Source organism: Protomyctophum parallelum (assembly GCF_964188405.1).
Source record: "Protomyctophum parallelum genome assembly, chromosome: 4".
In the NCBI taxonomy this organism is placed as follows: Eukaryota; Metazoa; Chordata; class Actinopteri; order Myctophiformes; family Myctophidae; genus Protomyctophum; species Protomyctophum parallelum.
The window spans coordinates 53,335,877-53,350,722 of NC_139700.1; the positions used below are offsets into that span (position 1 = coordinate 53,335,877).

The 14,846-nt window shown below is 42.5% G+C and overlaps 1 protein-coding gene across 1 annotated transcript; it reads left to right on the forward strand.

The window, feature by feature from the left end:
• Positions 1-11,047: 11,047 nt before the first annotated feature.
• On the forward strand, positions 11,048-14,392 carry urahb (urate (5-hydroxyiso-) hydrolase b; the record flags this gene model as incomplete). Its single annotated transcript, XM_083762879.1, has 3 exons — positions 11,048-11,211; positions 12,243-12,378; positions 14,303-14,392. The coding sequence occupies 3 exons, from the start codon at positions 11,048-11,050 to the stop codon at positions 14,390-14,392; spliced, it is 390 nt and encodes a 129-aa protein (XP_083619005.1).
• Between the last annotated feature and the right edge of the window lie 454 nt (positions 14,393-14,846).

Sequence of the window (14,846 nt, forward strand, 5' to 3'; positions counted from 1 at the left end):
CATAGCCATCATGAAGCAAAGAGCAAATGTAATCTTTTGTCATCTGTTTATATAACAACACTCGTATCGAAATCTTCATTGAGACCTAAGGGTTGTAAATCTTCTTTGAGACCTAAGGGTTGTAAATCTTCTTTGAGACCTAAGGGTTGTAAATCTTCTTTGAGACCTAAGGGTTGTAAATCTTCTTTGAGACCTAAGGGTTGTAAGTCTTCATTGAGACCTAAGGGCTGTAAGTCTTCATTGAGACCTAAGGGCTGTAAGTCTTCATTGAGACCTAAGGGTTGTAAATCTTCTTTGAGACCTAAGGGTTGTAAATCTTCTTTGAGACCTAAGGGTTGTAAGTCTTCATTGAGACCTAAGGGTTGTAAATCTTCATTGAGACCTAAGGGTTGTAAATCTTCTTTGAGACCTAAGGGTTGTAAGTCTTCATTGAGACCTAAGGGTTGTAAATCTTCATTGAGACCTAAGGGTTGTAAATCTTCTTTGAGACCTAAGGGTTGTAAGTCTTCATTGAGACCTAAGGGCTGTAAGTCTTCATTGAGACCTAAGGGCTGTAAGTCTTCATTGAGACCTAAGGGTTGTAAATCTTCTTTGAGACCTAAGGGTTGTAAGTCTTCATTGAGACCTAAGGGCTGTAAGTCTTCATTGAGACCTAAGGGTTGTAAATCTTCATTGAGACCTAAGGGTTGTAAACTTTCTAAAGTGGATCCAATATTTTTGTGTGACATAAAAGGTCTCCCCTCATCTCTTTAGAGACCATAGACTGTAAAAAAAGATATGGAAGAGTTCTCCGGGTCTGATATGGACGTAAGATGAAGCCTGTCAGTCCTTGGATTGTAAGTCGCCATCTTTCTAGATCTGTTTAGGCCCAGCTGGCCCATTGGCTGGCCCAGACAACGAGGCTGCCCCCCTGGTTAAATATCTGTCTGACTGCCCCCCTGGTTAAATATCTGTCTGACTGCCCCCCTGGTTAAATATCTGTCTGACTGCCCCCCTGGTTAAATATCTGTCTGACTGCCCCCCCCTGCTTTAGACTCATCAGAAACCTGAGATCAGCGACAGGACGGTGCTTCAAGAAGCCAGTGACGAACCTCTGACCGCTGGCATCGTGACCTGCACTGGACACCATCTTCATATCAGACAGCATGGGGTCACCACCAGCCCAGCAGTCACCGCCATGCTGTCTTATGTGGTGGACATTTTTTTTTGTCAAAATCCCATTTTTGCCACTCTACACGGACGAACATACAAAAGAATGAGCCGACAATAATATGACCAGAAACGCATAAAGAGATAGATATAGCCCTGAATGAGGTCTGTAACTCTTGAGAGTGTTCAAATGGCTAAAAATGGACCCTTACAGGGTCCATTTGGTTCCATTTGTGCACTCTCAGAGTTAAGGGGGTCCTTGCAAATAAAACTTTTGAGAATCACCTGTACTAGTTGCACTATTTTTGAATAGTTATAAAATGGCCAGTCTACAAGCTCACAACGTGTCAATGTTGATTGGCTAGTTGAACTATTAAAAAATGTTTTTCAACATAGTAAAAAAAGGCAAATAAGTTTAGGGATAAGGGGTTTAGGGATAAGGGGTTTAGCGGTGAGGAAAATAGAGCCCCCTGGAGTCTTGACTTTCAGTAATTGGGTCTTATGGTCAAAATGTGAAGATTGTAACGGTGCATGTGTAAAAAGGAATATCTAAACTTTGCCACGGACACACGTGTCCGCCTACAATGATGACCCCTGCGTCCAAAACACAACCTGAAACTGCCTCCCCCTGGCCAGCCGGGGCACCTGATGGAGGGGAAAGGAACTGGTCTCTATACTGCCTCCCCCTGGCCAGCCGGGGCGCCTGATGGAGGGGAAAGGAACTGGTCTCTATACTGCCTCCCCCTGGCCAGCCGGGGCGCCTGATGGAGGGGAAAGGAACCGGTTGGAATAACGTGTTCCTTCCACGCGCTACGTCCAACCAGGGAAACTCCCCCCTGTCAGGTGTAAAGGAGTGACTTGGACACTCAGGCATGAAGGAAGCATGAGTTCAAGTCCGTTGCTCTCCCCTTGTCCCCCATATATGGGGACTAGGTTGGTGGAGGGTGTGTAGAGCCCAGCATCACATTAGAACAGGGGTGAAAAATGGGTTACAAAATCGTGGGATAAAATATATATTTAAAAAAAAAGAAAAACACAACCTGTCTCGCTGCACAGTAAAGTGCAGTCAAAAATAACACCAAAAGGGGTTAACTCCGAGAGGGTACGAGTGGAACCGAAGGGCCCTTGTGATTATTACGGGTTATTACATTTGGTTCCATTCGTATGGACTCAAGACTTACAGTACAGTACAGTACAGGCCCTGCAAGCTTACTTTTGTATACGGTCTCTGGAATCTAACCAACACTCGGGATTTTACTGTATAGTTAAAATGATTTATATCTCTCACTGTTATTATTATTTTTTCATTCCCATTCCTACATCCAGTTTGGAAGAAAGAAATGCTGATCCCATTGAGTTAAGGTTTCCATAAAACAATGGCAGCTTTTATAAGATAATGTACAGAAATGGAAACCGACGTATCGTATACTGTCGAACAGTTCACATGAGGGCAGCGGTGGGCGAACGGTTTGCGGAGCGGTCTTGATAACGAAAGGTCGCTCGTTCGTATCCCCGGACCGGCACGTTAAAACTACCACCGCTGAAGTGCCCTTGAGCAAGGCATTGAACCCCTACCATGAAATGTTCTATGAGCAGGGCCTGGCTGTAAACAAGTTCTTGAGCTTAGTCCAGTTACCCTGGGTAAACATAGTACCTTTCCTTTCCTTAGTCCAGTTACCCTGGGTAAACATAGTACCTTTCCTTTCCTTAGTCCAGTTACCCTGGGTAAACATAGTACCTTTCCTTTCCTTAGTCCAGTTACCCTGGGTAAACATAGTACCTTTCCTTTCCTTAGTCCAGTTACCCTGGGTAAACATAGTACCTTTCCTTTCCTTAGTCCAGTTACCCTGGGTAAACATGGTAACTTTGCTTTTTTCCTTTCACACGAATCCAAATCCCATTGTGTGTGTGTTTTATGAAGATTGACATAGGCTGACCTCGCATCACTCTCATCCCAGCGTTAGCAAAACAGATATATTATTGATTAACATATTAGTCATAACCGCCGCGTCCACTCCGGGGAGATCTCCTCCCGACGCCGTATAATCAGTCATTATGGATTCTCCGCGCGCCGAGCCGAGCTCATAATAAACCCTGTTAACCCATTTTGGACTGAGGTCCATTAAAAAAAATAAAAGTCTTCAAAATCCACTTTTTTTCTGAAAAACCCCATGTTTCTATATGTCAGCGGTGCTCAACCTTTTTCCATGTCAAGGACCCCCAGAATGATCTCTATTATCTCAAAATATGTAGTTCCAGGGACCCCCCCCCCCTCCCAGAAGCCAATATTTTAGTTAAAAATTGTTCGCTCTGAAATATTTTTGCCACATTTTCATGACTTTTCAAAAATAGCAGACCTACAAGCTCATAGCGCGCGACTCGGTGGCGCGCTATGAGCTTGTAGATCTGCTATTTTTCAATAGCTAAAGTGTAACATATAATGCTTAAAAAACACCGGAAGGGGTTCCCGCCTAAAATGGGTTAACGAGGGCTGTCGGCGTGACAACAGCTGTCGGCTCTTCGCTTATTATGACATAGTTGATATTCATAAAGGCCTGTTTATTTGGTGTTTATTTGCAGCCCAGCTGTATAAGAGGGGTGTGTGTGTGTGTGTGTGTGTGTGTGTGTGTGTATGTGTGTGTGTGTGTGTGTGTGTGTGTGTGTGGGGCGCGCACACACACACACACTTTTATGACTCCTCCACCGGTGAGTTGTCTGACTATACGGCTGATGTCGTCGTGGGAAATCACACTGTGTGAAGTGAGCCGACTAGGAAAGCACAGCTGGCGTTTGTTCGGCAACGAGAGAGACAGAGAGAGAGAGACAGAGAGACAGAGAGAGAGAGACAGACAGAGAGAGAGAGAGAGACAGAGAGAGAGAGAGAGAGAGAGAGAGACAGAGACAGAGACAGAGACAGAGACAGAGAGAGAGAGAGAGAGAGAGAGAGAGAGAGAGAGAGAGTGTGCCTTTTTACCACTTCACTTTGTTAGAAGCTGCAATCCGTGACCGTTTGGGTTTTTTTACTGTCCCGACCTTAGAGTATATATGAATAGAGATGACACCCGAGTTCTCCTTCCATCCACTTGCATTAAGTTGCTCCAAAAGCGCATGAGACTGATTTCACTCCTCCTTCCGGGTAGGAACAGAGAGCATTCTGGGATGGATTGGCCCCAAACACATGAACGCGCTGCCGTCGTGAACGTGCACAATGATATATACAGGCCCGGCGCCAGGATGAAATGACAGAGGGGGCAATCGGGGGCAGGTATTGGACATGAAGACAATGCGCCACATTTGCATATCTATAGAGGTCATAGGCGCACGATTTTGTAATTGAATGCCTGGAAATGTACCATTGTTTTGTCTGTAACTATTTGATCTAAGGGGGCAAAGAGGTTGATTTAGGGGGGCAAACACCCCCTTTGCCCCTCCGTGGCACCGGGCCTGGATATATAGTCAACGGACCAGCGCGTTCATGTGTTGATGGGGCCAGGCTGCAATACCTTCATTCGGCCACTATGTCCATTTGGCCTCAGGGTTTCCTCTGGGTGCCTTCTCTATTCATATATACTCTATGGTCCCGACCTGCAGATTCAAACCCCGGTGTACGGTGCTCCCTACGGTGCTTATTTTGTCCTACCCGACGCCATGAGGCTCTAAATGAATGACTCTCAATGAAAGAGTAAGGGAGAGCACCTTTAAACCCATTCTGACCTGAGATCAGATTCAAAAAATGTCTTGTAAAATCCTGCAGGTTTTCTGAAAAAGCTATGTTTCTATGTCAGTCGTTCTTCGAAAAAGAAAAAACAAATAGCAGACCTACAAGCTCGTAGCGCTATGAGCTTGTAGATCCGCTATTTTTCAATAGCTAAAGCATAACATAATGCTAACACCAAAAGGGGTCCCCCCCCCCCAAAATAGCCACTGTACATGTATGTAGGCTACTAGTTGTACGAACACACTCTACCATACAGATTGGATAAGTTATATTGTATTAACACACTCTACCATACAGAATTGATAAGTTATATTGTATTAACACACTCTACCATACAGATCTAGTCATATTGTAGTGGGGGTCAGGCCAGTTCTCCTGTAAAGGTCTTCATTGGGGACTGTCCGTTGGCCAAAATATCCTAAGTATATCCTTCTAAGATATCTTTGTCTGAAACACGTCTTGTTGTGTCACTTTCCACGGCTCTGCAAAGCAAAGTTACTATATGTTTACCCTGCAGGGTAACTGGACTAAAGGTACCATGTTTACCCTGCAGGGTAACTGGACTAAAGGTACTATGTTTACCCTGCAGGGTAACTGGACTAAGCTCAAGAACTTGTTTACAGCCAGGCCCTGCTCATAGAACATTTCATGGTAGGGGTTCAATGCCCCATACAGGAGAACCCCATGAAGGACGTTTGCTCTTGAGCATCCTTAAAGGGATTGTGACATAAAAAAAAAGGTTTTGGAATTGTTCTTGTTTTTTTTGGTTTTCTAATCTCAATTGCACCCAAAAAACATGAACTTTTAACATTCAGTAGATTTTCTGTGATCTGGGGTTTTCTGGCTCAAACAGGTGCTCTGATTTGCCGGCAGTAAGTGACATCACTTACTGCAAATCCCATATATGTCAATGGGATTTGCCAGCAGATGTCACTGTTTCACTGTGTTGCCTGTTTTCATTGTAGCTCAAAAGGCCCAAAAAACCCCAAAGAAAACTTCAGACCACAGAAAATCCACTGAATGTTCAAAGTTCAGGTTTTTTGGGTGTAATTGAGGTCATAAAACCTAAAATAAAAAATAAAAATAAATGAAAATGAATGTCATAAAACCTTTAAACGTTCCGGATTGCAGCTTCAGAACGTGTGACGTTGTGTAGGTTAAAAGTACGTTGGCTCAGAAAAAAACACTGTGTCAAGTCCAAGGCAAATGAAATGTCCTCTAAGCATTAATATTATATATATATAGGGTGTATCTTTTAAAAGGGATTGTGACATAAAAAATTTAATACAACGTTTTTGTCATTTCTCTTATTTATTTATTTTAGGTTTTCTGAGCTCAATTTTACTCAACAAACCTGAACTTTTAACATTCAGTAGATTTTTTGTGGTCTGGGGGTTTTCTGGCTCAACCAAGGGCTCTGATTGGCCCGTGAACTGTGATGTAAGAGTCCACAAATACCACATTCTGTATGACAGCAGGTGTCACTGTTTTTTTAATATATTTTTTATCCCACGATCTAATCCTAATGTGATCCTGGGCTCTACACACCCTCCACCAACCTAGTCCCCAGCAGGTGTCACTGTTGAGGGATTTTGCCTGTTTTCATTGAAGCTCAAAAGGCTTCAGAACACCGCGAATCGCGAAAACCGCGAAATCGCGAAAACCCCAAGACCACAGGAAATCCACTGAATGTTCAAAGTTCAGGTTGTGTGGGCGTAATTGAGGACAGGTCATAAAACCAGAACAGAAAAACGAAAAATAAAAAATAATTAAAATGAATGTTCATGGAACCTTTAACCCTGAAATGAAAAAATGTCTTCTAAATCATGACCGTTTTCTGAAATACCTATGTTTCTATATCGGTGGTGCTCAATATTTCATGTCAAGGACCCCAAATATATGTAGGCTAATTGGCCTCCGACCCCCATCTGAAAATATGTTGTTCCAGGGACCTCCCCAGAAGCAAAGATTTAAGGTAAAATATATATATTCCAAATTTGCGACACATTTTCACTGTTTTTTCAACCGCACGCTATGAGCTTGTAGCGAGCTACAAGCTCAGAGTGGGGGCTCAAGCTACAAGCTCGCGACCTACAAGCTACGAGCTTGTAGGTCTGCTATTTTTCAATAGCTAAATTATAACAATGTTTAAAACACCAAAAGGGGTTCACGCCCAAAATGGGTTAAACCCCAACACCCCCTATTTTGGGGAGGAACATTCACCAGAACTAGCAGATCTACAAGCGTTATATAGATCTGATATTTCTTGCAAGGGGAGTTGGTGTAGAAGTACAGATCGATCGAGGCAACTCAGGTCTGTTTCTCTAAAGTCTAGAAGAGAGAGGTTATAAGTGTCCCCGCACCTGAAGTTGTACAGTATGGACTCTGATGTAATATATATGACTGTAAATATAGTGTTCACTGTAATATATTCAGAAGCTGTCTGTTTGGAATAGGGATATTCGAAAAAGGGATATGTGTATAATACTGTAGCGCTTTATACAACTATAATTGTACTCATTTAAAACCCCAGAAAACAAAACAAAGAAAGTGTATACACGGCGTGTATGGCTGAGCGGTGCACACTAGAATGTGATGAATTGAAATTGAGAGGTGCAATTAATCATATTCTTTCAGCTGAGCACGCTCGGTCTGCCTAGGAATATAATTACATACATCATTATGCTCTATACTGTGGGTTCTCTGCCTCCCCATTTAACCCATTTCGACCGAGACAGATTCTACAAAATGGCTTTTTTAAATCATGAATTTTTTCTGAAAAACTGTTTCTATGTCAGTGGTTCTCATTCTATTTCATGTCAAGGACGCCCAAAAATATATGTAATTGTCCGCAGACCGCCCCATCTGAAAATATGTTGTTCCAGGGACCCCTCCCCCCCAGAAGCAACGATTTGAGTTAAAAAAAAAACTTCACTCTGAAAGAATAATATATATATTCAAAGCTTTGCAGCACATTTTCACGATTAAAAAAAAAAATAGCAGACCTACAAGCTCGTAGCACGGCACTCAGTGCCGCGCTATGAGCTTGTAGATCTGCTATTTTTCAATAGCTAAAGCATAACGTCATGCTATAAACACCAAATTTGGTTCCCGTCTAGAATGGGTTATAGCAGCTTGTTGTCTGTGCTCTTGTGTTTTCGTCCTTGAGGCTGAATGTAAAACTTATTATAATGGTGACTGTAGTTTAGTAAAAGGTATTTTCATAAAAACCCCAATGTCATATTGGTGCTGTACGTGTGTTTTGTTTGTGTGTGTGTGTGTGTGCTTTTTCTGGAGGATTTGGCCAGGCGTTTAGCAAAACTTTATAAACTTTTATTAGGCTATACATACTTATGGGGCATATATTCCGTCAAGCTTCATGTACTTATGAAATAGGAATATGCTGGTACACACGATCGAGGCTATGCTATCAAGCTGACCTCGGGGCTAAAGTGGTTCAACATGAATATATACCCTTCATTACAATATGGAGGTCTATTTGTGTGTGTGTGTGTGTGTGTGTGTGTGTGTGTGTGTGTGTGTGTGTGTGTGTGTGTGTGTGTGTGTGTGTGTGTGTGTGTGTGTGTGTGTGTGTCTTTGTTTAATACAATAAGATAGGACTTTTCTGTATGGATGTATGGATGTATGCAGTCAAGGCCTAAAGGTATTTAAAGAGCAAAAGGTACGTTTCTGAACTTTCCACCATTTCCTGTCTGGCAGCCAAATCTCGCGATAACAGAAACGATACCTGCTGCTGTAAATCCTCAAATAAAATGATGTACTGTGCACTCATGTGTACATCGAAAAGCAAGTGATTTAGAAAACAAACTGTGATAATATGTCTTCTTTTATATGCCTGAACCTATTATATGACACAGGTCTCAATATGGTTCATAATTAATGTTTGTTATGAGGTAGTCAAGCGGAAGTCTAGAATGAATAAGAAGGATAGTGCATGGAGGCGCGGCCTGGGCTCCTGCGGGAGGTTTGCACATGCTCAGTGTAAACAGGAACTGCGATGATGGAGTGTTCCAGCAGAGGTGCTGTAGATATAAAGCTCATAACTTGTGATGTAAATAATGAGATCCAGAACAGTTGAGAATTAAACAGCCGTCACCCTTCCCTTTTCAAATGTTTTGTATCATCCACAGCACTTGAATGAACAGTATCCATGTTCCTTTGTCATTTTAACAAAAATAAAAGTTTGACACATGTACTAAAGAACATGGAATATCCACAAAAGAAAATATACAAAAACATTAACATTTAGTGAATGTACTTGTCCTTTATCTTTCAGTATGTTATACACAACATTTTCTCCACAGTTATGAAATTGATATACTTTTTAAAATAAAAACAAAATCAACTTTGTACTATTCTCTTTTTGTGATATCCTTTTTACTATTTCAGTTCAGTGTCAGCAACTCTCATGCACCTCTAGCACCTCTGTTGGAACACTCCATCATCGCAGTTCCTGTTTACACCGAGCATGTGCAAACCTCCCGCAGGAGCCTAGGCCGCGCCTTCGTGCACCATCCTTCTTATTCATTCTAGGCGGAAGTGCGGAAGGCACGCTGCGTCGCTGCCATGCACTCAAGTGACTTCTGGCCAATCACAGCGTGTCTTTTCCAGGACTTATCGATTCAATCCAAGGGAGCTTTATTGGTATGATGAGGAAACGGACGTTTACATTGCCAAAGCAAGCACCGCTGGGAAAGGGGTGTCGCGCCTCTGATTGGCCAACCGAATGTCCTGTTTCCGTTACATACCTGGAAGCTCCGCTATGCTTGGCAAAGGCTAAAAGGGTTTCTTCCGCGGATTCGGGTTCTTGGAAACGCCCCCCAGCCACTGCGTTAGTTTGACTGAGGTTAGGTTTAGGTATAGTTTACTGAGGTTAGGTTTAGGTATAGTTTACTGAGGTTAGGTTTAGGTATAGTTTACTGAGGTTAGGTTTAGGTATAGTTTACTGAGGTTAGGTTTAGGTATAGTTTTACTGAGGTTAGGTTTAGGTATAGTTTACTGAGGTTAGGTTTAGGTATAGTTTACTGAGGTTAGGTTTAGGTATAGTTTACTGAGGTTAGGTTTAGGTATAGTTTACTGAGGTTAGGTTTAGGTATAGTTTACTGAGGTTAGGTTTAGGTATAGTTTTACTGAGGTTAGGGTTAGGTTTAGGTGTAGGCTGTCAATCACAGCGACTGGCCAGTCACAGCGCACCATTTACTCAAACCCGAGGCAGAAACCATAATTAGCTTGGCAAAGGAATCTGGGGAAAGCTTGCCTCCATGTTGCCTCCCCTCGAGAGACAAACGGCCCAGAGCCGAAGGAGGTGTTTGCCTCGTCATGTCTACGTTTAGGCCTAGAAGACTCACTGCAGCTCTGACTGCGTGAGACTTGAGTCCTGAGGAAGATGCAGTGGCATTGAAACATATCAGTCTCCCATCTTCGTGTACTTAATAATTAAAGCACCTTAATAAAGAAGTTTATTGTCCACGCTGCTACAATGTGTTCTACGTTTAATGATTGTATATCTGCTGTTCAAACACCATCTCACATATATGGCAATTAACTTGTTTACAAACGGACGTAGACAGCGGACAGCGCCTTTTGTAATGATTTATTAGGACAACCTTTAGCACGCTGTGTTTGTTGTTTGTGCAATGAATGCTGGGAATGAAGCTGCAGCAGCCCTTTAGGGGCAGTTCAATAATGAACCAGTGCTTCTTGTTTATAAAAACTTGACGGGAGAACCAACTTAACCTAGTCAAGAGGAGTTAGAACCAACTCAACCTAGTCAAGATTTAAGTCAACCGCTTATAGTTAGTAGTCAAGCAGTTCTGCACAACACAAAGGTAAGTAAGACCATGCACTTATATGAGACTGTTGATTCACAAAGCTTGTTGCTGCGATGAGTGTTATATCACACTATGGCAATGTATTAAAGCTACACATTGTGTTTAAATAAATGCAGACAGTGTGAAGTATAGTCTATAGCTTCCTGCATGCGAGTCATTAAGCCCCTCTGGCTATATATGGACATGTAGTATTTAACATAGTTATACTATTGTGTTAGTTTAGTTCATGTTTTGCTTAAACAACCTGCGGGTAACATGCAGCAATGTGTTTATTATTAGTATAGGTTTACCTCATTTTACCTGCACGCGCGCAAACACACACACAGCCATGTCTGCGGCAGAGGAGGGCAGCCCCCGGACCACCCCAGAGGAGGGCAGCCCCCTGACCACCCATGTGCTGAACAGTGCGGACGGGGTCCCGGCGAGGAGATTGTCCCTGAGTCTACATCGCCTGGACTCAGACCTGGTCATCTGGAACCTGGTCACAGTGGGGTAGGGTTCAAATCCATGACAACTACTCAATGGTTTTACTTATAAGTAAAAGTACCAATGCTGCAATTTTTAATATAGTAGAGGTCTCTAATAGTGGTGGGTCGTCCACATTCCATTAAGTCCATAAAGGGGGTTGGGTAGTAAGCTGACTCACAAAGTACACACATGTTGATGGCAGGGTGAACAATGTAACTAAGTACCACTTTAATTCATGTCATAATCATAAAAATCATAAAGTAATCAATATGAGTTCTAGAGTCCATACTTAGATATTGCAGGGTTAGCAAAACACCTTTATAATAATATCTAAGAGTCTTACCAGTTTTTGTAATGAGCTGTAATTCTGCAAACTGTTTATTTAAATAAATCCAATCAACCAATCAAAATGGAAACTAAATATATTGACAATTTTGTCAACAAATAAAATCTAGACTAAAATGTCACGTTGTGAGCTTGTAGATCGGCTATTTTCAGTAAGTGTAAAATCAGTCATTATACGACGGCATCAAGGCCCGTCAAAATACATTTTAGTCGACTAAATCAACTGTAGATTTAGTCCACTAAAAACTAGACTAACATTCCAGGTGACTAAAACCAAAATAAAACTATTCAAGAGAATAGATTATGACTAAAACTAAAATCAAAATCAAAACACTGTTTATTAGGCTACTTTATTTAGGAGAAGCTATAGGTCACGTGGATCTACAATACACATCACAGCATATCTCTCTGTTGGTGGGGTGGGTCAGGTTGGTGGGGCAGCGGTGGCCGAACGGTTTGCGGAGCGGTCTTGATATCGGAAGGTCGCTATAGTTCGTATCCCCGGACCGGCACGTTAAAATTACCACCGCTGAAGTGCCCTTGAGCAAGGCATTGAACCCCTACCATGAAATGTTCTATATATGAGCAGGGCCTGGCTGTAAACAAGTTATTGAGCTTAGTCCAGTTACCCTGCAGGTAAACATGGTAACTTTGCTTTGCTTTGCTTTGATCTACAATACATCACAGCATATCTCTCTTCGTTGTTGCAGGACGACAGATGAAAACGGACGCTGTCCAAACCTCATCACCACGGAAGCTTTCACCCCGGGCATGTACAAGCTCCGCTTTGACACCGGACCGTACTGGGAGAGCAACGGACAGGCGTCATTCTACCCTTATGTTGAGGTATATAAGGGCAGTGTTGTTTTTAGGCAGATAATTGTTGTGAGCTTGTAGATCTGCTATTTTCCGCATGAAACCAAGTGTAAAATGACTTATACTTGTCCACTAGTCCCTTCCTAACATTTCAGTCTAGTTTCTATTTGTTGACGAAATCGTCAGTAAGCCTATATTTAGTCTTGGTTTTAGTCATCGTAGCTTAGTTTTCATGTAGTTTCCATTTAGTTTTCATCGGTGAAAAAAGGTAGTCGACGAACATTTTTCGTCTTAGTTTTAGTCGACAAAAACAACACAGGGTAGGGTCCCCCCCCCCTCTTAACCTCACCAAATTGTTCACCTATACAATAATGCACGTACAATTTGTGACAACAAACTGTGACAATGCCCAACATGGCCTCCAGCTCCAGGTGGCTGCGGCATCACAAAGTAAAGGTCAAAGAGACCAAAGGCCGGGGAAGAGGAACTATATTTTATCCACTTTTCTTATTTTATGCCATCAAATTATTTTGTTAGGATGCAGTGGTGTGCACAGACATTTAGAGGGGCAGGTGCTCAAGTGAAAAAAGGGCACATGTGCAGCGCGTGGAACCGGCCGGTTGCCTTAATAGTGTGAGATTCATGTCACCATGGTCCACATACTGTACACTGTACATCCCCCCCCCCCCCCCCCCCAAAGGGCACATTGCTGTCCAGAGGTCAAGGGCAGGTGGTCCTCTAGCACCCCCTAGTGTCTATCTGCGCTAGTGCCACTGATGCTTTTGAGGGGCGCCAGCCGCTCCTATATATGTCCAGCATTCCGGGTTTGTGTAAATCATTTTACACAAACTGCTGTGATTCCCCTAGTGAGCTTTAAATGGATTGCCATGGGCACACTTCCCATACACTGCTCCTGCTTTGATGTATAGCAACTGTCTGCTTGCTTTTTTAGTCAACTAGCAATTCCCGTTGCTTAGATTTTTTAGTCCTTATTGGTCGCGTTCCTGTTCTCCCTTTCAGCTTCTTCGGTAGTGGGTAGGCCTACTGAATTTATGAGCATTGTATGTCTGTCCTGTTTTTTGTTGTTATTTTTTGTTACTGGCAGAGTTGTGTCACTTATTTTGCCTATTGTTCTGGCCAGTTAACACTTGTAAAAGAGACTTCAGTCTCAATGTGGTTTTTACTGGTTAAATAAAGGTTAAATAAAATTGAAGACGGAAAAGTGAACGACGCAATTTTTGTGATTGGCCAGAATGAGATGATGTATGATCGATGAAGTATGATGATCATCAGAGCGCCCCTGTGATTTATTTGAGGGGCGCTATAGCCCCTCCTATATGTCCAGCTTTGAGGGTCTGTGTAAACAGTTATACCGGTAACTCCAGGTTGAGAATCACGGCGCTCCATCCACAGGCGCTCTTGGTAGTCCCAGCTTCCAAGTTGAGAACGAAAGGGCCTTTGCACTCAGAGCCCCAACTCTCTGGAATGCCCTCCCCCTCGAGATAAGGCTCGCAGAAACCGTCCCCCGCTTCAAATCCCTCCTAAAAACTCACTTTTATAAAGCTGCTTTTAACACCTAAACGTTTTTTAACATTCCCTATTGTTCGTATGTCTTACTGCATTTCTGTACATTGCCTGTTCTTTATTGTCAACTGTTGTTTATGGTGTGCACTGCATTTGTTCTTATTTTTCTGTAAAGCACTTTGTATAAACCTCGTTTTGAAAGGTTCTATGTAAATAAAGGTTTATTATTATTATTATTATTATTATCTAACATAATTCTCCGTTGGACAGGTTGTCTTCAACATCACCAACCCCAGCCAGAGGTTTATTATTATTATTATTATTATCTAACATAATTCTCCGTTGGACAGGTTGTCTTCAACATCACCAACCCCAGCCAGAGGTTTATTATTATTATTATTATTATCTAACATAATTCTCCGTTGGACAGGTTGTCTTCAACATCACCAACCCCAGCCAGAGGTTTCACCTTCCTCTCGTGATGAGTCGCTTCTCCTACAGCACCTACAGCGGAAGTTAGACGTTGTCCCGCAGCGCCATCCAGTGGAGGAAGTTACTATGTTCTCCTCTTTCAGCAAAGTACAGAAGAAGTTAGACTATAGGAACCTTCACCCATTCAGGACGGGAACCCCTTTTTTGGTGTTTTAACCCATTCTGACCTGAGATCAGATTCATACGAGGTTTCCGCCGGACACACACTGGTCTGATGAACCCATTCTGACCTGAGATCAGATTCTAGAAATGTCAGTCGCTCTTCGATTTTTCAAAAATAGCAGACCTACAAGCTCGTATCGCGCCACTCGGTGGCGCGATATGAGCTTGTAGATCTGCTATTTTTAAATAGCTAAAGTATAACATGATGCTGACACCAAAATGGGTGCCCGTTCAGAATGGGTTAAGTATTATGCTATACTTTAGCTATTGAGAAATAGCAGATCTACAAGGTCGTAGCGCAGATCTGCTATTTGTTTTTG